This window comes from Anticarsia gemmatalis, chromosome 12, assembly GCF_050436995.1.
Source record: "Anticarsia gemmatalis isolate Benzon Research Colony breed Stoneville strain chromosome 12, ilAntGemm2 primary, whole genome shotgun sequence".
NCBI classification, from domain to species: Eukaryota; Metazoa; Arthropoda; class Insecta; order Lepidoptera; family Erebidae; genus Anticarsia; species Anticarsia gemmatalis.
This window is the reverse complement of record NC_134756.1, coordinates 12995099-13022347: the sequence shown is the minus strand read 5'-3', so window position 1 is coordinate 13022347 and position 27249 is coordinate 12995099. Positions and strand designations below refer to the sequence as shown.

Below are 27249 nucleotides of genomic sequence, written 5' to 3'. Positions count from 1 at the left end.
GTCTATTGACTCAAAGCGAAGTTGTGATGCGTGGAGACACGGAGAAATAACTACTAATAGGAGTACAAAATATTCGCTCCTCTTCAGTGGTTCAATCCAATTGGTAAAAATATCTTTGTATCTTCACACCGTAGCCTCGCTTTAATAGTCAGGTAGCCTTAGTCAGTAAACCTTTTAAAACGGCAGCAGTGTTATAACAAATATAGTATTTATGTTTCTAGCACACATAACTGAAACAAAAGAACTCTTCCTTAGTTTAGTGACGGCGACGTATTAGATAATCGTTTCGGGAACACTCGTCACACCTCGTGGATACAGCCTGCCTCCATAGTCATTATGACAACGACTATATAGACATAAACTTATACTAGCTTGTGTAGTATAGTTTGTCTCAATAGAGCCTTGAGTCATGTATACTTATATCATACCAGTTGTTGATTTAATTTTGATATGTGATATCGCTTTTTTATTATAGTAATCGCGTATCACACAAACTTGTGATTTGCAAGTAATGGCAATCTTGAATGGGTATTAAAGAGGAGGTGTTGTCAATCAACCGAGATTAAAACTGATCGTTTCAGGATTGGGTGTCTCTTATGACCATAATTAATTTTACACATGTACCAAATTCAGGAACTGTGTGAAATTGTGTGTGTTGCAATAAATAGGGACATAGGAACAGACGCGAGAAGCGACTTTACTTTATACTATGTAGTGAGTGATAACTGATCAGAAAATAAAGAAAAAATATAATATTTCTAAACAATTATCTCTCCTAATGTCGTATAGAAAACGATGAGTCCACACTCCATATCACTTAAGATCAGTTACGTCAAAAGTTGCGCACACGACATGGAAATAATTAAAGCGTCCACAATAGTGCGCGCGCGCGGAAAATTGCGCGCTTTTCACCCGCAACAATGGCGGGCGGGCGACGCGCCACAGATTATATATACCACATTTAAAAACCACACGCACAGTGTGTTGCCACATTGCGTGCATTATGGTGAGTGACATTTTTATATTTATTGTTTTGTAGAAATAAAATATCTTAGATATCCTTGATGGTCCCGGATCAGGATTCAATTTCGGTTTTAAGTTCAATTGATTTGAATATTAAGTGTTCAGACTTACAAAATAATAATTGATCCAGTGATTCATATGGCAGAGAGAGGTACCTACATAGTCAAGTACTCAGGGATAGCTGTTCACTAGAGATTAATGAGATAACTTAGTTACGAAGTTAAAATTCCGATCTTTTGATATTCAATTGTTGGTGGAAATCTGACATAATCTTAGCAGTTTTAAAGTTAAGCAGGTAACTAAACTTTAATTCCTAATTAAATTAAGTGACAGGTGTATTATATTAGCAAACTGGCGTTGAGAATAAAAGCTCTGATAATATGACAAGGCGCAATGATTAAAACCACAACCGTAGCACAAAGTAGACAAAGTTCGATTCCCACTCAAATACAAAATTCGTATCGTATTCGTAACTACTTTAAAAGCATGCTTGTAGATTTACTAATACCGAAAGATTTTACGGTACCTATTTAATAGAGTAATTTTTTTTTCATAGAAAAGCCCGACAACTTTTAGCTAGTGGTGAACCACAATTTCTTTTTTTAAACATCTTTCCATTGTGGTTCTATTGTAATATACTAAAACAAAAGCAGCTAAAACTAGTTTCAGTAACTGAAAACAGTTTCAAATTTTATTGTTTTCCTGAAAGTATAACATAACTGCATGCTTCAGAATATACGGTATGGAAAAGTTTAATTTGTTTAACGGTCTTTTTAGCTGACTGTACATACTACAGGTTTTAAAATACTTAAATCTTAATACTTATTGCTTACAAGAAAATTTTCTTATGACATTAATATGTATGTACAATTAATAACAAAGAACTGTACACTCGTACCTGTGCCAATTCCCACACTTTTACAATAAGTACTAATATTATAAAAGCGAAAGTAATTGTCAGTCTGTATGACTGTTACACTTTCACAGATAAAAGACTGAAATTATTTATTTAACATTTTATAATTTATCCTTCGTAAATGCCAAAGTTTGGATATTTATTATTTAATCGTCAAAACTACGAAACGAATATCGATAAATTTGGTCCACGGATAGTTTACATCTTCATTTAATACATACTATACGTAGGATAGTTTTAAGACCGGTACAAACGTTTCACGTGAACGAAGACGCCGGTAGAGGTTAGTAATTAATATTCTAAACTAGGATAACGCTTTTGTTTAAAAGACATAACGAGCTAAGCCGTAGGTAAACCCGAGTTTAAGTTCATAGAATAGTATTAGTAGTTTAATTTAAGTAAGGAAGACCTCCTGCTGTAAAGATAAATGTTTACATCAATTAATCACGTGCCGATGATTGATAACAACAGGAAGCTTCAGTCGTAAACAGTCACGATCTTTGTCGTTTCAAAGCACAAGGGACCCTATATGAATTTATAGAGGACTGTTCCTCAGACTTCATTTAGACTTCAGAATATTGCTGATAACGAGCTACTGTCCGCCACTACGTTTGCGCGGAAAGGTTTCTGAAGATGAAAAATTTAAGGTGTACGAGAGTATTTGATTCAAATTCGTTGTCGGGTTTGGTGTAATTGTACAATTGTAATACAAAACATATAAACAGTTACATAGTATACAGCCAATCTATACTAATATTATAAAGCTGAAGAGTTTGTTTGTTTATTTGAACGCGCTAATTTCAGGAACTACTTTCAGATTCTACGTTGGATAGCCCATTCATCGAGGAAGGCTATAGGCTGTATATCATCACGCTACGACCAATAGGGGTAGAGTACCAGTAAAAAATGTTACAAAAACGGGGAAAATTTAGACCCATTCTCTCTTATATGACGCAAGCGAAGTTGTGCGGGTCAGCTAGTTCAATATAAATTGGCAACCTATAAAACATTATAAGGTTTCTTAAATACATTCCGGATATTATCCATTCCATAAAGAAATACACAGCTGAAGATTAAATCATTATGACAACAAAACAACAGTACCAAAACTAAACCTTAATCATAAAAACGACAACTAAGATTAAAACGTAACATTCAACTCAAAAACCGGACGTCTATTTCCTACCATTAATGTACTAGCGCCATGTATGGTTCGCCCCGCGGCTTTGTCGGTCCCCATCAGTGTAAGAGCTCGCCTGTTTTGGCGAACAATTTGTCGATAGCCCGATCGACATTAAGATTACACACTTTCAATGAAACTGCCTTTCATTCAGTGAAGAATGAAAGTTATTAATCAATTTGTCGGTATACGGCTAAAGTTCATGTATTTATAGCAAGCTGTTTATTTGCTTTGTACATACTTTGTAGTTCTTTGTAAATATCTGCGAGCCTCTCAATAACTTAACTGTTTATAGCTGGCTGTTTTGCGTTGACAAGCAAACATTCATCCCTTATCAAACAGCGCTTTAAAAAATGATTATTTAAAGAAAGTAAAAGCTTATTAGTTTCGAATTTTCTACAATGTCAGAGGAAAACTGTAAAACCAATTTCAATTATATTTAGCAGGTAGAAAGTTGAAGACTCGGGTTTAACCCAAGATTACTTTTCACAAATAACCTACTGATAAAAAGATCAAATAGATTATGATGTCTGTACGCACGCGAACAAAACTGTGTGGATCAGCAAGTCTTTTTCGAAAAAAACAAAATATAAAAAATATTAGAAATATTTTCAAAAACAGCAAAACTAATAAAGACTCTATTTATTGAAATAGACTTTCTCAAAATCAATAACATTCTCTTATATTCTGTAACATTACATAACTTAGTTTACGTCACTCCGTGGAATCACTGAATTATTATTCGCTAATGTTTATATACGACGGACATTAAATTATATGTTCAAAGTAAATAAACAAATTAAGGCTTTTATGTGGTCAGTGATCATCTTGCGTTCAAGACAGCATTTGATTTATTTATAAGCTTTATCCTCTATATTTACGAATCTTATAGTTCGTTGCTATGAACTTAAAGTAATCGTTTATGACTCGTTCTCTCATCTAATATTTGCCAAGCTTGTATAACGACTCATTTTGTTTATCAATAAGTTTTTGAAAACCTTCAAATCTATAGCAGCCGTAGATAAAAGTTTTTAAATGCTACATCAACTTAGACCTGATCTATACACCAAAAGTTGTCGGTCCATGTTTTTAAAATTTTTAGCTACAATTATTAGATCAAGGGTCACGGCATAATGTATAAGTGTTGGATAATCTGTCTGTTAGATAAAGTGCAAGCAAATGCATCAAAATTACTGTCAAAATACACCTAACAAGTTAACTGGTACTTATTTAAAAGTAGTAAAACCGCGTGTTTACTTTATCACGGTTATCTAGTAATAATCGAATAATAGTGCTCGATGGATTTAGACGGATTAAGGAAAACTATACGACTTGATGATTTGGGCGTATACCTACCTTATAGTATGTATACCATATCTGTACTGCAAATTCCACGATAACATAACACCGTAACAAACATATAAACAATTATGTAATAATAATTTAGTAACACAAATATACTGATAACATATGAATATTATTTTTACTGTAAACTGTATCGTTTTGAAATAATTTATATTAGAAATATTTATAGACTGCTTCCGGTAATGATAACTAAAGGATATTTTTAGAAGTGACGCAAAAATCGCTTAAAATAGAATACAATTTATTGTTGTATATAGGTCATAACTGTTTCACTGTTAGGCAATAATGTTTTATCAATATAGATAGAATTAGATATACCATATCTATCACGCTGTCCAAGAGTAAACTGCCTCTGTAGCGCAGTGGTTTTGGTCGCCACGCCGCTACCATTGCCTCGGGAGGTCGTGGTTTGATTCCCACACGGAACATTATTTGTGTGATCCACAATAATAGTTTCGGGTCTGATTGTACTTTGTGTCTGTTGTTTGTATGCTTGTAAAAGTCCCTGCGACACAAGATAAATTCCTAATGCGGAAGCTGTCTTTTTGAAAATATATATTGGCTTAGCCTTTGTTCCAAACTTTGTTGGAGTCGGCTTCCAGTCTCACCGGAAGCAGCTGGATACCATTGTTTTACACGAAGCGACTGCCTATCTGACTTCCACAACCCAGTGCCTGGGTTATAACACGATACCCCTTCGTTAAGACTGGTTGTCAGACTTTCAAGCTTCTGACTACTGTTAACGACTGTCAAAGATCTTCGTAAATGACAGCCGGGACCCACAATTTAACGTGCCTTCCGAAACACGGAGATTTTCGATATGTATAAGATGGTCATCTATCCACAGAACAACCTCGGCAGCATAGCTTAACCTCAGAGATCAATCCGCGCGGCTGTTGTTAACTAAGCCACGAGCTCCTCTCTTTTTGAAAATAATAAATAATAATAATAATTTAATCGCGTATTCCTTCGTCACCATCAAATCTACTACAACTACGACAGTTGCTCTTGTGGTACACATCATAAAGCACGTCTAAAACAAAACTAAATCCTTCAACAGCTGACCGTGACAGAGTGTTACATAGTCGTTGTGTAACCTCACTTTCACCCAAAACGGTAAGTCACTGACCGAAGGCGTTGACGCTCGACCGACGGGAGCGTACGGTGATAATATATGTATGTATGTAGGTACAGACGTGGAGCGTGTACAGCACGTAACAGCACAGACTTAGAATATATAGCACGGGCAATAGATTGTTGTGTCTAAATGTAACTGAAAATCTCTGACAGAAACTAAAATAATCTATACTAATACATATTATAAAGCTGAAGAGTTTGATTGTTTGTTTGAACGCGCTAATCTCAGGAACTTCTGGTTCGATTTGAAAAATTCTTTCAGTGTTAGATAGCCCATTTATCGAGAAAGGCTATATATAGGCTATATATCATTACGCTACGACCAATAGGAGCAGAGTACGAGTAAAAAATGTTACAAAAACGGGGAAAATTTTGACACATTCTCTCTTATGTTGCAAGCGAAGTTGCGCGAGTCAGCTAGTTAAAAATAAGAGGTGGAGACGAACGACGGTGTACATACGTTCCATCTATAGCGCAATTCTCTCCCGCTATCGACTACCCAAAACCGGCTAGCTATCGCGAAATTTTGCCTGAAAATCTGATGAGCGCCTCTAGTGGTCGCCGTAGAAACTGTTAATACAGTGCATTTTGAAACTCAAATTATCGAAACTCAATAGTACCGATTGTAGAGAATCTCATAGTAGGCTTAGTGCGTATGGTATACGCTAGGGGGCATAGTTTACTGGTCATTATTTTATTTTGATAGTGGTAGGAAATCATCCCTCAAAGGGATAACAGCGGCCCTAGTGTGATCTAGAGTTTTCTATTGAATGAAATGAAAAGGTATAAGGTTGCCTGAATAATACGCGGTACATAAATACATAGGCTACAACGTACTTTTTTCTTAAAAAAAACTCAAAAAGAGGCCCAATGGTAGACCTGCATAGATTCATTAAATTGGAAATCGAACCTACCACCTGTCTGGCGTAAGACTTCCAAAACCTTTAACCATGTCACCACAAGTTGTCGAAGGTCACATAGCTTATGTATTGCAAACATATATAGACAATATACAATAGTAACTTATGTAACAGTTATGTTACGTCCTTGTCGAATTTGGTTATGACAGTACATAAACGGTCGTGTGCCTTCTACGCTCTAGTATACATAATACACACAAAAGGACAGATCTATTGTTTTAAATAGACATGAAACCGCTTAGTAACAATGGAAAATAATAGAATAGGTATAGTCATAACTGGCAGTAGTGTGCATTTGTGTCCAAGTCCTGAGTTCGATTTTTGTGCGAAGTAATTAATTTTAAATAAGTATTCAAGTAAGTTTAATTGTTTTTAATTAACTTATGAACTTGCATCTGATTTCTGTCTTAGTTAACAACAGCTGAGTGGATCGATCTCAGAAGTTAAGCTACGCTTGCCAAGGTTGTTCTGTGGATGGGTGACCATCTTAGATATATCGAGTCCCACCGTGTTTCGGAAGGCACGTTGAATTATGGATCCCGGCTGTCGTTTTCATAGATCTTTGATAGTCGTTACCAGTAGTCAGAAGCTGAAAAGACTGACCACCAGTTTTACCGAGGAGTATCGTGTTATAACCAAGTAACTGGGTTGAAGAGGTCCGATAGGCAGTCGCTCCACGGTAAGACTGGAAGCCGACTATAACATAGTTGGAAGAAAGGTTAGGCTGATTAACATTAAAGTTAAACTTATGAAATGTGGCTATAGAAAAATAAAAAAATAATACAAATCAAAATGCGACGATATAAACTTCACTATTATTTAATACCCAAGAATTTCCCACATGATTCCGACAATTTATTTAATTAGAAACATCGTAAACATATATTTAACGACAGTGTCGATGTCACGAGATGTCACGATCGTTACATCGCCTCGCATCCACACTCGTAATAACTATAAAGTTATCAAACCACACATACATCACGAGGTGAAAGTCCATTACAAACACACCGACAGACAAACTGTCTATGCGTTTATATATATAATGTTATAGGATGAGTATAGCGATGAGATTGACTGACTAATAAAATGTATTCTAAGTAGATATAGGCTGAAGTGCCCATTTTAGTATTAATTGTATAGCCTTTAAATAGATTAAGTAATATTAATCGAAATCACATTAAATGAGTCACTAACCTTATGGCATGAAACCGCCGCAACCATTTTTTCATAATGTTTTAAACAAAATAATTTTAGATCAATTCAACAAAAAAAGATTAGAATATCATAAAATATGGCAGTAGGTTGGCTTGATGTACTACCGAGTAATTGAGTAAAGAATATCCTCGATTTCCTTATCTAGATTTATTTGAACAGCAATCTTTTCATTCTTTATGACACAAAAATCATCATCTATAGCAGAAATTCTTGGTGTTTTGTATACATCATCCTATTTATGAATCAAAATTCGGAATCCTCATGATGAAAGTCACAGAGAAAAGCTTATCTGTATTATTGACTTTTATTCAACGGTCGACATGTCCAATCCATATTTCTAATTCACCATAATCGGTTGTGAAAGACAATCGCGGTGTAACGTGATCTTAGTACAATATTTGTTAAAAGACTGATTTGTTTAGGCGCTGTGTATTTTATGTATACTAATATTTATGAGAAGTAAACTTTGCATGTTTCTATGGAGTAATCTCTACATACAATGATATACGAAAAACTTTCCACGAGAAGAAAATTCGTGGAAAACTTATGTTAGCTAATATTTTTCTGTCAACATCCAGGTAGGACCAAGACAACCATTGCTTTACAATATTATGACTCTTAATTTTATTGTATTTTAAATTCTGATAAAAAAAACGTATTATAACAAACTATCACATTGGTTAATGTATATTTTTGTAGCCAGTAGATCTATTTTTATACCAATTACCTGAAACATTTATGACTTTACTCGTGTAATAGCTGAAGGTGTAGGCAAAAGTGTGCTTTCGCTACTTACAAAGTTAGTTTCAGTATACAGGATAAACCTATTGCCCTATGTTACTGCCGGGCTACTTGTTTCCTTTAACTAACTTGTTTATATTTTTAACAAAAGCTTTTTCAGCAGCCTTTCATCCTCTATTCACAAACAATAATTACATTTTAAACATCCATTCACATCACTTACATAACTCTAGCCTCCGAAGCAAGCCCACTGACACTCCACCAGTGTTTATGTCATGCAGTGTCTGACAGCTGACAGTGCCCTGACACTGCGCACTGACAGTCAGACATGATGGATGGTGTGTCGGCAACTTGTGTCCGCTAAATGACGGCTAATTACTGCCGGCAGACGGCGAAAGTTCAAATGTAACGTTTAAACGCATATTAGGGGTATTTAGTTAATTCTTCTTTTGATGAGATGTCAAAGATTATTATGTGGTCTTTGAGAACAGCGCCTCTAGCGATAGTTGAAGGAACTAATTTAGTATGAATGGTGAAATGTCATGCTATGGTGTGGTAATGTAAGTAAGGCTTTGTATTTCCCTTTCGAATAACAAGTTATTTATTCTTTGCTAGTTTCCATCTCTGGCCGTGAGAAAAAATAATAATGGTATAAAATGTATCCTACGTATTTCAATGTTATTTGTTAATCCTTTCAATGGTCTTGGCTTGAAAGAGTATCCATCATTCTTAAATCTTCCCAAACTAACTTATTTACTTCGAGAGAAGGCAAGGTTTTTTGCCAGGAGTGGTACAGAAATTATTTAAAAAATACTTTACCGAGACGAAAAATCGCAACCGGACATTATTACACAGTCGTAATTTACATATATTTTTGTACTAACTAGGTTAATAAAACCATATTTAGCAAAATATTTTTATCATAAGCCTTGCTTGAAGGCACTCACGTTGCAAAGTAAAAGGTATTTACTTTACCTTACAACTTGAACTTGTATACAACCTTTAAGGCTGTATTTCGGACGTCAAGTGACGAGCGGGAAGGTGAAGTGAATCGTTACCTTGTGGCCAATTAAGTTATAGACACTTGACTTTTATATTGTTAATAACACTAATTGTTAAATGGATTTATTATTGATATGATATTTGATGCTATATTTAAATCAAAGGCTGCTCTATTATTGAGATTAGATTGACCTTGATTACCTACTACGGTAGAACGGGGTTACTTTTGAATACAGGGGTTACTTTAAAATGGAAAAAAATAGGCATGTTAAAGGTCAGCACTCTATTTAAAATGCTATAATCATATTCATAACGATATTTAGTACCAAGAACCAGAAAACGGATCTCGTCGCTGGCTATTTATGCGAACCATTTACTTATTTCTATAATCAAATTCACCCCAAATTTTCCTAAAGTAACCCCATTCTACGGTACTAAATAGTGGACATAAATTACGTGTTTGAATTTTACAAATAATTACATAGGTACCCCAATCCCAATAAATATAATATAAAATAAAAGAAAGACTACTTAGGTACTTAAATTGTTGAAAATCAGAATACCTACTTTACGATAGTTACTTATTAATTTGTAAAGTTTCCATTTTCATCCGACATTTACTTGTATATTTACCAAGTCCGCAACTGCTTGAAATTTAAGCCTGAAACTAAAAAACCATTTTCATATATCACGTCTTAAGCCTTTGGAATTAAATAAATAGTCCCAACTTTTACCTTGAAAAAGAGAACTGACAACAAATATCACATTTTCACTATACAGTAATTAAACAACAAAATCCCATTCCCACGCCTCAACATCCTCACGATCCGCGTAAACAAACAAACAAACAAACAATGTTATCAGTTCCACGAAACATTTCTCATAGTTTCGACAAATATCAATTTGTTTAGAGAAATCTATTATCTTGATCATCACGGAGATATGCCGCCATTTTGTAATCATTTCTAATACTTTGACATCTTGATACTTTATAGAATAATGGTTTGATTCTGTTGTTTAGAAAGAGAAATCTTTAAGGGAAACTTTAAAATTAAAGGTTTGGTAACCAGTGATACTTATTGTCATGGTACTTGACACAAAGAGAAGCTATTAAGCCGTCGAATCAGATGAATTAATAAATAAATCATCATCAGTTTTTTCCATGTTACGCAAGTATGTACTTACACATCATCACTATCATTAATAATGATGATCTAGCAGACCGATTTCCGCCATAAAATCACGCCTTCTTCCCATAGGGGTAGGCAGAAGCCAGAGAACGGCACTTACAAGCAAACCAAATATAGTGTTAGTTAATTGTCCAATTAAATGTAACATGTTTTCTTTACATTAACAACTACTTCCCTAATAAGTATGTAAAGTATGTTCCACCAATATGAATTAGGCCAATGTGCTAAATTAATACCTTCCCGTTTTGACAAAGATACTAGTATATATGTAGGTACCCAAGCATGTGACAGTAATTTCTTCAACCAAATCGTATATACTACACAAATGAGGTCACTACCGACATCCGTCTTCCATTCACACACTGAAAATCATGACGCAATAAAGGATATTCCAATTCTCTTATGTAAATGAAACTTCATAAATCCGACTTCAAAGTAAAGTGACCGGCACACGCCCAGATGATAAACACCGGGGGAATGTGGCACCACCTTTGGCACTTGTAGTGCCACTTTCCACGCGGCACTTTACAATAAGTACCACGCCTCTGTAGTGCTTGTGGTATTTAAAATACTTACATATTTACATTTGGGATAATGTTTTTTTTTACATTGTATTTGGTTGTGCCGTCAATCTTGTAAGAAATATGATGGTATTTGGGTGAAAGACTGATACTTTTTATAAAAAAGATAATATGAAGTAACTTGTACTTTGTGTCCGTTGTTTGTATGTTTGTAAAAGTTCCCGCGACACAAAATAAATTATTAGTGCGGTAGTTGTCTTTTTTTTTAATAGATAACTAAGTCAGTTTTGCGATCAGCGCCAGAACGTTGCGCAAACCAAGATAAAATGTATGTTTCGCGTATTAGATATTGAACATAGCACGGAAGTTTTTATCTTAATTTACGAGTATTTTGTTTTACCAATAGAAAGGCTTTCTTTAAATATCTATACCTAAATAAGAAACGTTACACTTACATTTTTTTAAATCAACTTTTGTTTACTACAAATAAAGTTAACATATATTTTTATTATTTGAATTGCCAGAACATGACATCGCTATACGTAGAACGTTCCTTTTCACTTTACATAAGTAACGAAATGTTTTATTAAATTAGCAAACACACACAACTTGCACACATAGTCACGTACTTATGCACACACACACACACACACACACACACTTCATTCACACATAACTTGTGATGTAATAGTCATTCAAGCAGCTCGCTATCTCTAACTTGCTAATAAGAAGGTCAACTCGCTACTGGCCGGAGATAGTTTAAGTTATGAAATAAGAAGCTCTGTGAATTTGTTAGGTATTTGGGCACCTGTCCACGTCTTGATATTAAGGCTTTAACAAATAAATGTGCCGTTTGAAGATAAGCCTTTTAACCTATTTATAACTATAATCAACTATCGCAACAATTGCTGAATTTTACTTGGAAAGAGGTAGAATACCATATTTTCTACGTAGTGACTGCCGAATTACTCTGCTACATAGTTTTGTACTGGATTATCAAACAGTACTGTAACCTTTCTTGACCAGTCAATGATTATCTTCCTAATAAGGATTTTTGTAGTGATCCAAATAATCGAATAAAATAACCTAATAAAAATCATGCTACTATGAACAGACGACTGCGTCTTTCTGTTTTGCAGACTTCATTAATTTCTGTAACTTATACCACATTATTAATTTTTCAGTTGGCACCATGGCTCCTGCTCCTCATAACCTCAGCGTACTGCCACGACACGGAGACCACCACAGCAACCCCAAACATCACCACACTGTACCCTACAAACAAAACCATCACCAGGAACACTGACGATGCCAAATCTATGAAGAACTACCCTCAAACATGGAAACTGGAAGCAGCCTTCGCAGAGTCCAATTTAACAGAAGTAGAAGTAAAGAAAGATGAAGAAGACAAAGAAGAGAAGGAGGAGAATGAAAAGAATGAAAAGAATTTAAAGAAAGAAGAAGAAATGAAGGATTTTAAACCAAGTCAGCATTTAGGGAGCTTCTTTGATGAAGCCAGTGCTGAGGTGATCAAGCAGCCGATTTCTGGACCTATTATTAAAAGGCCTCCTAGTGGATTCGTAAGGTGAGGTACTAATCTACATTAATATAGTATTATAATGACTGTTATTTTAATATACAACACAATTTTGCCTATGTTTGCTTCTTGTCTACAATAAGTTATTCTGTCTTGCTAGTTTTAATTACATGACCTATTTCAGGTAGCAAACAATGGTTTCCGATTAATCTGTTCATCCAGAATAAGATAGATCGACAATCCCATTTTTTTTAATAGTTTGTTATTACAATTACAATTAAGAAATACTTTGTAATTATATGAAATTTGCAGATAGGTGATAATTAATTGGAGATCGTTTGCAGTGGAAAGCTATGGACGAGGCCTTTTCCCAGCAGTGGGACAATATACCCTCTTATTAAGAGAATAGTAAGTTGTTCGGAAAAATATTTAACATTTTCTTTTTACATTTACAGGCCCAACAAAGAAGAGTACTACTACAACAAGATCCCTAAAGAGATCTACCAGACCCACAAGGAGTTCCCATACAGATTCGAAGAAGCAACGATAACGAAGGAGAAACCCACCTGGTACGAGGACCCCATGGACTCCAGGCCAACGGTAGAGTCTCCCCTGAAGGTCCCTGCTGGGGGACTCTATAAGTCCCCTGGAGCTTTTAAAGAGAAGCCTAATAGTGATGAAGATTTCGGACTTGATATCAATGAGGAGGCGAAGGAACATGGGCTTAAGAAACGGTAAGAATACATATGAGCATTTAAAGTAAGGGTTAACAAAACCCGGATTCTAATTAAATCAAGTTTTTTGCAACGTTCTTGGATTAATTATAAAGTTTTTACAATATGATAAACACGAGTTTTTATATGAAATACTGCAAGCGGTCCACGAAAATTATAACTTCGAAAATCACGCGCTGTATGTTTAGTAGATAATAGGAATAATCGCGAACACTTATTTTACTTTGGTATTCCTGAAATTTCGGGGTAGTTTACACTGTCCATGGTCGCAGGCTTACGGACCACGCCACGGTTAGCCTGTGATAAAATACGCGTTCGCGTTAGTTGAGTAATATGACATTTTATAGAAATATTATCGATAAAATCAACTAAATATAAACTTTACCTAATACACTTATTGAGATAGGTAAATAATCCGGAACTAACAAAACTTTCGTACCAAAAAATTATAAACGATGCGTCATTTCGCAAGACTACAACCATACACCTCGGTTTTTACCGTCGCAAAGTGCGGAATACATAACGTACTCATCTTCACAACAGGTACAATAAATACCTCATACCTCATTTGAATACAACAAGCAAAGTAATATCATAACACGGAGGAGTGTCGCAAGAGTGGCGCGACGTCCTCCCACACTGATCAATGTAAACATTATTTAAAAACAATGTCGGACAGTGGAAAGCTGAACAATTACACACCGCGTTACGACCGCCTTCAACATATATCCTTTCACTTGACGGATGATGGATATTTTATTATTTCAACTGGTGACTGAGAAGTTCCTGAGAATGTCTCACTCATATATGGTACATACTTTTGGTACTTCATGCTAGTGATACTCATTAATATTAATAATTACTGAGAGCATGCAAAGTCCCTAACCCGCACTTGGCCAGCGTGGAGGATTCAAGGCCTAATCCCTCCCTCGTTTGGAATGAGACCCTTGCCTAGCAATGGGACATAAATGGATTAAAAAATAAAGAGAAAATAAAACATTTTAACATCTGTTTATCGAAGATTTATATTCGTAAATCAATCAAAGGTTTGCTACTTAAATGACACTTATAACAACCTTGAGATCTAAAATAACTCTAGTGCATGAGTTACAATAAGAAGTATAAGATAATGTATAACAAACACAATTTTGTAGGGCTTGATTTTCCGAGTGTGGAAAAATAGGATTCCTATTTTCATGTGTATGTGTGTTTCAGTAAGATTAACTAAATAACCGACTAGGAATATAATATCGAGCTATTCAACGTCAACACGAGGGACCGGAAAAAAATCTTTATGGCACTTATGTAGTTAGCTATGAGTAACTTTATACGAATGTATTGCAACTCTCTTTTCTTAAAGTAAAGTGTATAAACCGCAATATGTAGGTTATAAACTGTGACTAATATCTTTGTTATAAAGTTATATAAGTGTTTGTTTATTGTTGTGCTACTAAGAAGAAGATGATTCATAATGAGGTGATTGGTTTCATTTCACTGTTCAAGCGTAGTCACCGGTCAAGCGTAGTGGTTTATTTGTTTGGGAACTTTTACATTGAAAATATTTAATCTTAGAACTTACTAAGGCCGTAATATAATAAATGAGATAGATAAAAGCAGCAGCTGTGATAACTATTAATACCTGCCGCATCATTTCTGAGGGCAAATCGAAGTACTACAGAGTATGGTTAATCAAGCGTAATACACTTTATTTACCCTTTATTTACCTACTTGAGGGTCTTAGGTTTGATTCCCACACGAAAAAATAAATGTTAGACTTATTTCAAAGTTGTGTCTCGTGTTGTAATTTGTATGTATTATAACAGCCACGCCACGTTTGAATAGCCAGCTCACAACGACGAATAATATTGTCAACTTTAAATAGTACAAGCTCTATACATATAATTTAGAATCAAATGACCGTGAGTGAGTTGTTCAGAGATATTTTACTTACATTTAGGACTTGATTATCGTTATAAAATCATAGATTCTTCAATCACTGACTGAAGTAAACTCAATACGACTATTTTACTGTAGTATAAAGTCAGTAAAACACTTTAAAATCTAGAAAATAAAATCCTACAAAACTAAAATCGAGCAACTACTCTCGTAAACCTGTGTTACAAGTATAAATATTTATGTGCATCACGTAACAGAACGCGAGGATGTTGATCACACTTTCCTTGTGAGAATGTGGCGACTTTATCAAGTCATCACTTGAGGCGGTGCATCCTAATGTCTCTGATGTCTGCGTCGGATAAATCTCTTTGAAGTCAGAAAGGGCAGCATTATGAAACAACTTGCACTGCATATTTTACCCATGAATTGAATTTTATTCAAGCGTTAATTTTGATTATCTGACTATTTCGTTTTTGAACAAGGCTGTGTGGACTTTTCATACTTAATACTTATGTTTTCATGCGAAATAATAATATAACGTATATACCTCTGACATGGATTGTTAGTTAGCCGGGAAACGTTACAATGCAGCAAGACCCGAGTTACTTAAGCATTTTACTAGTATGATATTTTGATAGTACCTCTATATTATGATTTCTTGACGCAATAATCTCGCCGCGTGTGACGGGTTCAAATCCCGCCAGAACCCGATATTTGTGTGATGAGCATTAGTATCTGTTCTGAGCCTGGTTATTAATTTATCTATATAGGTATGTAATTTTATATGTAATTATGTTTATCAGTAACTTGGTTTCCATAATACAAGCTCTGCTTAGTTTAGAATCAAATGACTCCGTGTGAGTGGTCCAAATCTATTACTGTTTATCAATGAAACGCCGTGCTTTGCTTCAATGGTCAGAAACACTATTAATGTTAATGGTGTTCATAAATCATGTGTGTATCGTTTTGAATATATAGATTGGTTGTAAAGGATTTTATCGTGTTCTTTCGTGGGTGTTTTATGGGTTTGGTATTGCCTTTTATTAGAGACGAAAATAGCAACATATTGATTGATTTTATTTAAGAATTAGAGATCACCTTTTGGCGGTCAGTCAATGTCAAGATAGTCACCACATCATAATATCATAAATATCATTCGGCAACTCATAGATGGTTATTTGATTCCAAACTAAGCAATTCTCTAACTGTGGTTACCAAATAACTGATAAAGTTATATACTGATATAACGATTATGTTTTATTCTCGTACTACACGAGTTACCCTCAGGGTATTACAATAATATGTACGGTTAGTCTAATAAGGCAATAATTTAATAGATAACATGATTAAATATACCTTCAAGCGTGTTATGCCTACATCAATGAGCAGGTAATAAAGTTTTGTACTTAGTCACTACAATAATGAACTTAATAAATTGATGTTTGATTTTAAAGTGGCGTTCTCTGGTCTCTGCCTACTCCTATGGTAAGAAGGCATGATTTTGTTGATTGTGTGCATTTATGTGTGGTGATTTTAACAAAATAGAATATTTATTTTATCACTTTGGGTTGGACATACAATTTTAATGTTATAACCTGCTAACCTGCTGAACCGATTTTAATAAAATCTATACTAATATTATAAAGCTGAAGAGTTTGTTTGTTTGGTTGTTTGTTTGAACGCGCTAATCTCAGGAAGTACTGGTCCGATTTAAAAAATTCTTTCAGTGTTAGATAGTCCATTTATCGAGGAAGGCTATAAGCTATATATTATTACGCTACAACCAATAGGAGAAGAGTAGCAATAAAAAATGTTACAAAAACAGGGAAAAAATTGTACCATTCTCTCTTATGTGGCGCAAGCGAAGTTGCGCGGGTCGGCTAGTTTTGTATCAAGTAGTTCAAAACTTGAGAGCTATTTGCTTTATAAATTAATTAGTTACTGAATTACATAATAAAAACATAATCTTGTACTAGCTAATTAACACATTCATGTGTAAAATTACATTGCTATTTAAAAGTACACCTGTTTCAAACAGGTTTATATCGATCATAAGATTAAGATCAGTAGCATGTTACCGTTTACGATAAAATTATGTCCCATGTAACGGGGCACGAGCGTTTTTCCTTATACCGGGTGCGCTAAATACGCTACCAAACTTCGGGTGTTGTTGAAAATTTGAATAAGAAATAGGAAAAATTAACAGCTCTTGCTCTCTCGTCTAACTCGTTCTGTGAACTAGCTACTATTGAAAATGTTCTAATGTAAATTAAAAAATACCAATAACGCTTTACCCGAACCTGGTATCGAACCTGAGACCTCTTATTCTCTCAGGACTCCGCCCGGACTATAGTGGCAGTCAAAATTGTTACTCTTTTCAATGAATTGTTTTTATTTTCAGTGGTAACCCGTGGCAGCACATTCTTCGCCTGGTGACAGCTTTCATTCCAGTAGGACTCATCATATCAGCGCTCACGCCCTCTGTCATCACTATACACAATGTTGATGATAAACGGTAAGTAATTTGCAAGACTAGCGCACACATACGCTCATAATATTTTTTATTTTTGTTTTTTACTTCCGCACTAAGAATTGCTCTTGTGTCGCGGGGACTTTTACAAACATATATTATAAACAACGGACACAAAGTACAACCTAAGTAAGTAAGTCTGGTTCCACACGGAACAATTATTTGTGGATCGCACAATCCTTAGAGCATCCTTGTACCTTCGAAGACTTTCTTACAAAAAAACATTAAAGCTAGTTGCAGAGCAATTAAATCTGATAAGTTAAAAAGTTGCAAGAAAAAGACTTAACCTACATACATAAACAGTATCAGATACAGTTAACTTTTAAATTCTTGAATTTAGTACGAAACACCTGTAATCAGTGATAATCAAGGGACATTACTGTGGAATTCTTTCATCCAATTACTGACATATTTAGCTAAATGATTCACGAGAATGAAACGTTACATTACAAGACTTACTACTTTCAACCACAAACCAACCAATTACAACAACGATTCAAGCGCCTATTAGGGTTACCGACCATTTTTTCTCTTAGTCTTGTTAACAATTAGGTGTATTGCAATCGCTGTAGACTTTAGTAGTAGAAGTACTTGTGTAATAAATCTGACTCAGATTAGGTGATAAATTTGATTGAGCAAGATTTAAGATGTTTCGGAAAGCATCTGTTATGAGATGTCTACAGCCTATAAACATCACTCATATTTTGACAGTTGGACAGGATACAGAGGACATACCCGAAAAAAATACTGGCTCTCCTTAACGACTGTTATTGATTTAGATAGTTTAACTGTTCGGAATAAATAAAAATGTAGTTCAATAACTTAGTAATTCCTTGTATGCAAGTTTTGCGGCGACGAAGTTATATAGGTTTCAGATTATTCAGATTCAGGAACATCAATAACAAGCTTATGCAGTTAATGAGTGGTTTGTTTGATTCAGATATTTTAATTTGGAAATACACAGAACTATAAAATTGTGCATGCCAAGGCTCTCTACTAAGTTCGGACTGTAGACTTCAAGGTACCGATGTCATAAAAGAACTATCATTTATTATATTTAGTACTGTTGCCAACCCTATCGCAAATATTGGCGAATTATTCGGAAAACGAAAGTGTTCGGGGCGCGAAATGACCCGAACCGAACCGGAATAAGCCGAGCTCACTTCCTCGTCGGTGGCGTGGCGGTGGTGCGGACGCTCAGCGCGGACGCACGGCGCGTGCTGCATTCGTCATGCGATACAACTTGCAATACACTTGTACACTTTATCGACTGACAAGTGTCAATATTGGGAATGAAATGGATGCGTTTTCGGAAATAGTGAATAATGGAGCGAGGAACTAGTTACTGCTAGGTAGTAATTAGGCTAAGTACATGTTCTTTATGTGACAGTTTCGAAAACAGTAAGGAAATCATCACCATTGAAGTCTGAAGATGAGCTTATTTTTGCCTTTTCTTTTGTAAATTATAAATTAATCTTATTTTCCAACATTAAAAGGAACAATAAATAGTTCGTTTAGCTGTCGCAAGCGTTCATCACCATTTTATTTTCTGAGCTGTTTCTTAATTCCTAAGAAATGTATCTGAAATAGATGCAGTGCTTCGATAAATATCATGAGAAAAACCCAAGTAAATTTTCGATGAGTCACCAACAAAACTAACATCCGTGTAGTCATATATGTAACCAATCGCACGCGTAACCAGCGCGGATATAACCGGGCGCACGCAAACTGCGCGCACGCAATCGCACGCAAATTGCACGCAAATGGCACGCATTGTGCACTTGCGTTATCATTTGTACTGTGATTGATGACACAGAAATTCACGGTTTAGCAGTTATCGCGACAGTTTCGTTTTTAGAGTAGGAATGTAAGCATGCATGGTTAATGAAAAGGATAAATTAATGTTACTTATGTATTAAGTGATAAAGTCTCGCTGCATGTTATTGAAAAAGTGGTTTTACCCATATTATAAAAATGTTCGTGCTGGGAAATCATAGTGGAATTTCCTAAAGAGATAGAAAGTTGTATTTTTTTGTAATTTTATGGTGATTAATCTAGCAATTCAGACCTTAATCTCTTATGAGCGTGACTCGCAGGTCGATATATGCTCTTTCGCTTTTTTAGGACCTTACCTTAACCCTTATACAAAAGACCGAAAATGATAATCGACGTATTTATAAAACCAATATCAATAATAAACACCGTAGATTTTAAGACAAAAAATAATCGTTTATTTTTGATATGAATATATTTCCTAAATTAGATTAAGGATTGCTGTTGTGTCGCGAGGACTTTTACAAACAACGTACACTAAGTACCAAGTAACAAGACCCGAGACAATAATATGTGGATCGCACATATCACATTATCTATAGTATAACTACGGAAACTTATATTTAAGAAAACTATATCATAATTTAAACAAATTATTCATACAAACACGCATACGTCGCATACTCTCATCTAATCAATCAATACTAACGATTGACAAACAGTAATAAGTGTAATGGTGCGTGGTGTGGTACGTGGTAGTATGTTTGTATGTATGTATGTATATATGTATGTATGTATGTATGTATGTATGTACGGAAGTGGGCGCACGACCGTGAGTTGCGCAACACTCGGATACTGGGTAACTGTGGATGTAGGCGAGGAAGCACACTTGTAGCGGTGCTCGCTCGTGTCACTTTACTAAATTAAAACTACTTTAACAAAGATATTGACATTGAAAGTCTATTTTTTTGAAGGTACTCATTTCTACAGCAAGTGGTGGAAGGTTTAAACGAAAGCTAAGACACCGATGCCATTTTAAAGTAATAAGTGTTATAGAAATCATATTAAAAGCTTAAAAGTAAGCTGCGCCTACTTAAGGATACTTTTATAGGGACGGTATGCAAAGTACCTACAGTCTATCCAATTTGCTCCGTTTGGCCAGTGTCATTTACTCAAGACTACTAACTTAAAATAAACTCTCAGACATGTTATTTACACGATTCTATCAACATAATCGTAACAAGTGCTTATTTTGTTTAAAATACACACGTAATTGCTTAGTTTAGAAAAGTGTACCACAATTGTGTGTGTGTGAATTGAGTGAGCACCCTAAATAAAATTTAATAATATATACTAGTCATTTAGTAAAAGGTGTGAAACAATTGTAAAAACAATCTTACAATTTGTAAAAAGATAAAACATGAGATATATCAGTTAATGAATGCTCACTCAGTTCGCACATACGACCACCCTGAATCTCAGAACGTATGAAGAATTCATGTAAGATTTATGTACTACTCTTTAGTAAAACCTTTATAAAGTTGTCGTTTTAGATATCAATCGCCAAGGGCCGTATGAAAAAAAATTACAAATACTTTCATATGCTCACTCAATTCACACACTTTGAAAGGACCCGATTTCTTATGAACAAACCATAATTTCATTTTGTTATAAATCTTGTTTTATTAAAAGGTATACACGTGATTTTGTAAAATACAAAGCGAACCATAAATGTAGCACGTTTTGTAATAGTTAATTAATATAAGTGCTCACTCAATCCACACAATTCTGAAAAGTTATAAACGTTAATATCTTTGAATTTATAAGGATTAGAAAGCTATAAATTGTGCTCATTTTAGTAAAGAAAAGTTACTAAAGATTTGCCATTTTACATTTAGTACTCTCAGTTTACTCTAAAAGATATTCAACTGTTTGTGTTTCAATGAAAATCTGCCATACTGTAGGGTTGTCACGGTATTTCCGAACGCAGCCTTATCCATATTTTGTTAATTTTACTAAACTACCCTCATAATAATACGCACCTAGTTTCGGATTATCCTCTCGAGCGCCCCACGTCAAAATTCAAATATACCGTTAAGCGTCCGGGCCAAAAATGGCGCGCGAAATTGAATTGGCGGTTGGCATTTAAGCGTCGATTCCGTCATATTTTAATACTAACACCCTAGACATACCTTATATATTTGAAATCTACATAAAATTTGCTATAGATTAAAACAATAAACCACAAATAATATTTGATAGTGCTAGCACAATAGTCGGTTTAATCTGAATATTGTGTGCTTTAGGCATGAGTTTGAAGAAAGTCTAATAAATATTTTTAGGCAAAAATAATAATATGACGAAAGGTCTTATCGTGTAGTTAATGAATAATGACATTAAAATCCAACTGTAAAATATACTCAAATCTTTAAAATTTGTTAAAAAAGTATTTACAATATTGGTCATAAAGGAACATGTCAGATGTTGTTTATGGTGCTCTCTGGCCTATATCAACCACTTATTCAAGTGTGTGCATTAGATCGTCGTCTCGTTTCATCAGCTTCAATGTCAAATATGTTTGAAGGGGATAAATATAGTTTTAGTATTTCTTTTCTACGTTTTTTAAATGTAAGATCGTTTTGCCGTACCACGGTGGCGCACTGTGGATCGAAAATCGGCTGTAGAAGACATAGGATCTCGATGTCGTGAATGTTATTTTTTTCGCTGGAAATGACTTCTGCTGATCATTACTGTTATAAAAAATGACATATGAAGTAATTGTATGCACAAATGGAAGAGTTATAATTTTTTTAAGAAAAATTTGTATGGAGCTGACATGAAAAATGAGAATATCTCTGGAATCGCAAGGTTGGCCGTTATATCCTCGCACACTGATATAGTACTATTTATTTGTGAATTTTTAACATACTTTATATCGCGGCATCACTTGCGATTTTTTTTCTAAAAATCGGCAAAATTTTCAAAAAAAAATGTTTGTTTATGATACATTTTAATGCTTAAATGCGACTATAATAAGTGTAATTTACAATATTTTTTATGCTTAGACCAAAACATTCTAAGAAATCACACAATCGTATTACTCCTCCTCGAATGGTGCTCTCTGAACCTCGTATAATCTTTGCTTCGGGCCTCTGAAGCTTCTTCCGAAAGACTTCCAAATGGTACAATAATAGCATTTACTCCGTTTATCAACAATTTGTGGACAGTAGATGACATGCAGTACCCATCGTACAGTTCCAACTATTTTTCAGCGGTTGTTATTAAGTCTTCATATAATCCAAATACTGAACTTGTAACGACAAGATAAACAATTAATATTAATATCAAAGTGGGGATTTGACGGTGCATCTAATCAAAGCAGATATTAGCAAAACATAAAGAGTGGTCAAGATGATTCCAGCATATTTATGACCAGTTTGGTTCCATTAAAGTTGATAGCTGACGGTGATACCGTATGGGTGAATCCAAAACCCTGCTCACCGCCTCTGTATTGCAGTCCAGTCCAGTTTAGTTTTGCGAAATAATCCAAAGAAGTTGTCATAAATGAAAAAACTGCAGTGGATAACAAAATTATTAAATATATATATAATATATTATATTATTTTTTTAATTAAACTACATTATGTAAATAAATGGTTTCAATCAAATTCGTGTATCATTGACCTTACTGTAACATCCCAGGTCCTACTGCTGACCTCGTAGATAAAGGTCATTATAAAATAAATAAAATTTTAGTTCAGCAAAAATGTCCAGCGTGACAACCCTACAGTATGGCAGATTTTCATTGAAACACAAACAGTTGAATATATTTTAGAGTAAACTGAGAGTACTAAATGTAAAATGGCAAATCTTTAGTAACTTTTCTTTACTAAAACTAGCACAATTTATAGCTTTCTAATCCTTATAAATTCAAAGATATTAACGTTTATAACATTTCAGAATTGTGTGGATTGAGTGAGCACTTATATTAATTAACTATTACAAAACGTGCTACATTTATGGTTCGCTTTGTATTTTACAAAATCACGTGTATACCTTTTAATAAAACAAGATTTATAACAAAATGAAATTATGGTTTGTTCATAAGAAATCGGGTCCTTTCAAAGTGTGTGAATTGAGTGAGCATATGAAAGTATTTGTAATTTTTTTTTATACGGCCCTTGGCGATTGATATCTAAAACGACAACTTTATAAAGGTTTTACTAAAGAGTAGTACATAAATCTTACATGAATTCTTCATACGTTCTGAGATTCAGGGTGGTCGTATGTGCGAACTGAGTGAGCATTCATTAACTGATATATCTCATGTTTTATATTTTTACAAATTGTAAGATTGTTTTTACAATTGTTTCACACCTTTTACTAAATGACTAGTATATATTATTGAATTTTATTTAGGGTGCTCACTCAATTCACACACACACTCATAATTTGACCACTGTAAAGAGGCGCTTCCACCTATGACTAGTGTTGGCTCTAGTACAGTTGTTGACTGAATACAGTTCAATTAAGTGATATATATAAAACAATTCGGACCTTATATAGTGGCCGCCGGAGAATCTTAATAGCGCGATTCAGAAATAATCAAAATTTACACAAGGCCCTCTAGTAGGCGATGTGATGCACCCTGTCACATGATCGAACAATAGTTTCAATGAAACTGACCATTTTCCTTACGTATAAGTGAATGTTAATAAAACAGGCTATAACAGCCTCGCTACTGTAACGTGAAGCCTGCAATAAAGAATGTGGATGTTCCCCTTATCTATTCACAATCGTTCCAGCACGAAGTATCCGCGTGAAGGCTGTATGAAGGCTTTACACTCGGATATTACGATATCTTACACAAACTAGGTGAAAATTAAATAATACCTAATTATACGCAATAAAGTTATTTAGTTAGTGCCTTGTTATTTATCGCTGTTATAAAAATGCGCATAATTATTATAAAACAATGACCTGAAAATTGTATATAGTTTTTTGCATAACTGTTGCTTACTTTTGCATATTATTATCCTTACTACGACTACGTTAACAGCTTCAATATCTGCACGAGGAATTTTGTCTTGCGTTTTGCGACCTGCCCCGACTTCACCCGGATCAAAAAGTTATATTACAAAAAATCGTTTAATTTTTTACACATGAACCTTTCTCCTAAATCACTTTATCTATTAAAAAACACCGCATCACATCCGTTGTATAGTTTTAAAGACCTTAACGTACATACATATGGACAGATAGCGGAAAGCGCCTTAATTTTATACTATGTGATAATATTTTGTTTGTTTCAGTGACCCGTCCAACGTGTTCCGTCGTTCAGACCACGGCGGTGTCCAGCACAGCGGCGTGGAGAGCCTGGCGCCGATCAGCGAGCGATGTCGTCGCCGACTACTCTGTGAACTGCACTCCGATAGATATTATACGTCGTAAGTTGTTATCTGTAATACGTTTCTTCTTCTTCTTATCGTATGGTTAGCGGCCAACCTAGTGTCAAAGTTGTTCAAGCCGCTCGAAGGCCTTTGACGTGGCTTAACGACTGTTATCTTTTTTACGTGCCCTCTGAAGTACAGAGACGCTCAGTTCAAATACCACTATGCGGTCACTCATCTAGGGATTGATCGTGTCAAGGTTTGCTTAACCCGCTGATCGTTTACCGACCGGTGATCGCAATTAGCTACGAGCGTCTCCTGTTTAAATCAGTCCATTCACTGCAAACATTTTTAAAAGGATATTATTATCTCCTGTTTTCTGGATGTTCAAACAATCCTATATAGTTTCCAAAGACAAATTCAAAATACATACTTCTGCTTGAACTATAGAGGTGGTCTACGGGTCAATAAAATCTGTTCAGATGAATGAGACTAAAATTTTATTAGCTAGCAAAAAATACACGGCCTACTAGTGCTATTTTTAGAAAAATATGCTAATTTATATACAATACGGCTACAATAGTTGCGCAACAAATAGATTCAAAATAAATAACTTTCTTTAAACCTATTAGAGATTACCATATTTACATTTTACCGGTACGGATGAGATTACTATTATACAGGGTGGAAAAAAATGAATAACATTTAGTTCTCAGCTTGTTTGAATAGGCATTAAACAAATTTCAAATGCTTTGTTTCTAACAATATTCCATTGAGCAAAATATTTTACTTTCTAGATAATAATATATAAAGAGTGTATCGAAGTAAAATCTTCAAACGTATCGCGTTGTTTATTCAGTACTGAAGGTATCCAAAAGGCTATACGACCTGTACGCCAGAGTACGCAGGTCAATACTATAAACACTTTCTAACATCGGCTAGTTGTCGCCGAGCCTCTAGAAACTCGTGATATATGAAATACTTGTACAATATAAAATATGCTTTGTGTTATAAATGTGGGAAATAATGTGTGTTTGTCTTATTCACTTTCACGGCTATTGGCAATATTTAGGATTAAAATAACTTATTTTTTTACTATAAAGTTCCATGCGACCGGAGTCGTAGGTTAAATAGCTAAAACGAATAAAAAATGTTTTCTTTTAACACTTTACTATCCCACTGCTGGGCAAGGGTCTCATCCCAAATGCGGTTAGGCCTTGAGTCCAACACAATGGTCAAGTGTAGGTTGCGTACTGGGCATAAAAAAGTGTATAAAATTATATAAAATAGCTTGTCTTCTTCAAAAACTAAGCTCTTATTTATGATCCTACCAACTTTCATCTACATTGCTCGGCCTTTTAGTCGTGATAAGTCAAACACAAGCATCCGATAACTTTACCTAACCAAGGAATTGCACACGCGAACTTTCACCCCACACTAAACACTGCCTAACACTAAGAGTACAAAACAGTGCAATATCACCGAAAACAATCATTAGGTACGTATAACATACAATAATTTTAAATAAAAAATAATAACTTTTAAAAGCATTTTTTTTTCTAGTTCACCTTCCAAACCAAGTCGTACCACGAAGCACTGTTACAAGATCCGCTGCGAAGACACGGAGGCTCTATGGCGAATGCTACGATGGCTCTTCACATACAACCAGCCGGAAGACGACCAGCGAGGGCGACATATCACTTAGAATTTATATAGTGGAGTAGCGTGTGGTGGTCGAATAAATGAGGGAGCGCGTTGATGTCTTTTGTTTGAGGAGTTTTGTATGGGTCATGTTTTTGTTCTGTATAATGTGATTTTTTAAGTTTTGTAGTTTTTCACTTAGATATAAGCTAGAAAATAATAGGTACTAAGTGTTTTAGAGTAGTATTTTTAGTTTAAATAAAATGTAATAGTAAAGTACAATTGAGATAATGAATAAAATTAAAACCAGATTTCAAGCATTGTATAAAATAAAATATTACCTACATAGAAACATGCACCCCATGAGCTATCTGTACGTCTAAACGTGATAGGCTCAAAAACTATGGAATATATTTTCATAAATACAATAATAATCGTTCATACTACGGAAGTTCCAATTTCGAGAAATATTATACAAAATTAAATTAATTCGATGGTCTTTAACTCCATACATTTAAAAATGGTGAGATTTTTT

The 27249-nt window shown here is 34.7% G+C and overlaps 1 protein-coding gene across 1 annotated transcript; it reads left to right on the top strand.

Moving 5' to 3' along the window:
- The first annotated feature begins 897 nt into the window (after positions 1–897).
- LOC142977205 (uncharacterized) lies at positions 898–27025 on the top strand. Its single transcript, XM_076120961.1, has 6 exons — positions 898–1006; positions 12398–12798; positions 13206–13484; positions 17782–17895; positions 24996–25130; positions 26637–27025. The coding sequence occupies exons 1-6, from the start codon at positions 1004–1006 to the stop codon at positions 26776–26778; spliced, it is 1074 nt and encodes a 357-aa protein (XP_075977076.1). The 5' UTR covers positions 898–1003; the 3' UTR covers positions 26779–27025.
- The last annotated feature ends 224 nt before the right edge of the window (positions 27026–27249 follow it).

What these genes read in the sequence shown, in the direction of transcription:
- LOC142977205 (XM_076120961.1), top strand. An exon ending in CCTCCTAGTGGATTCGTAAG is followed by an intron (nt 12,799 to 13,205) that starts GTGAGGTACTAA and finishes TTACATTTACAG; the next exon opens with GCCCAACAAAGAAGAGTACT. An exon ending in TCCGATAGATATTATACGTC is followed by an intron (nt 25,131 to 26,636) that starts GTAAGTTGTTAT and finishes TTTTTTTTCTAG; the next exon opens with TTCACCTTCCAAACCAAGTC.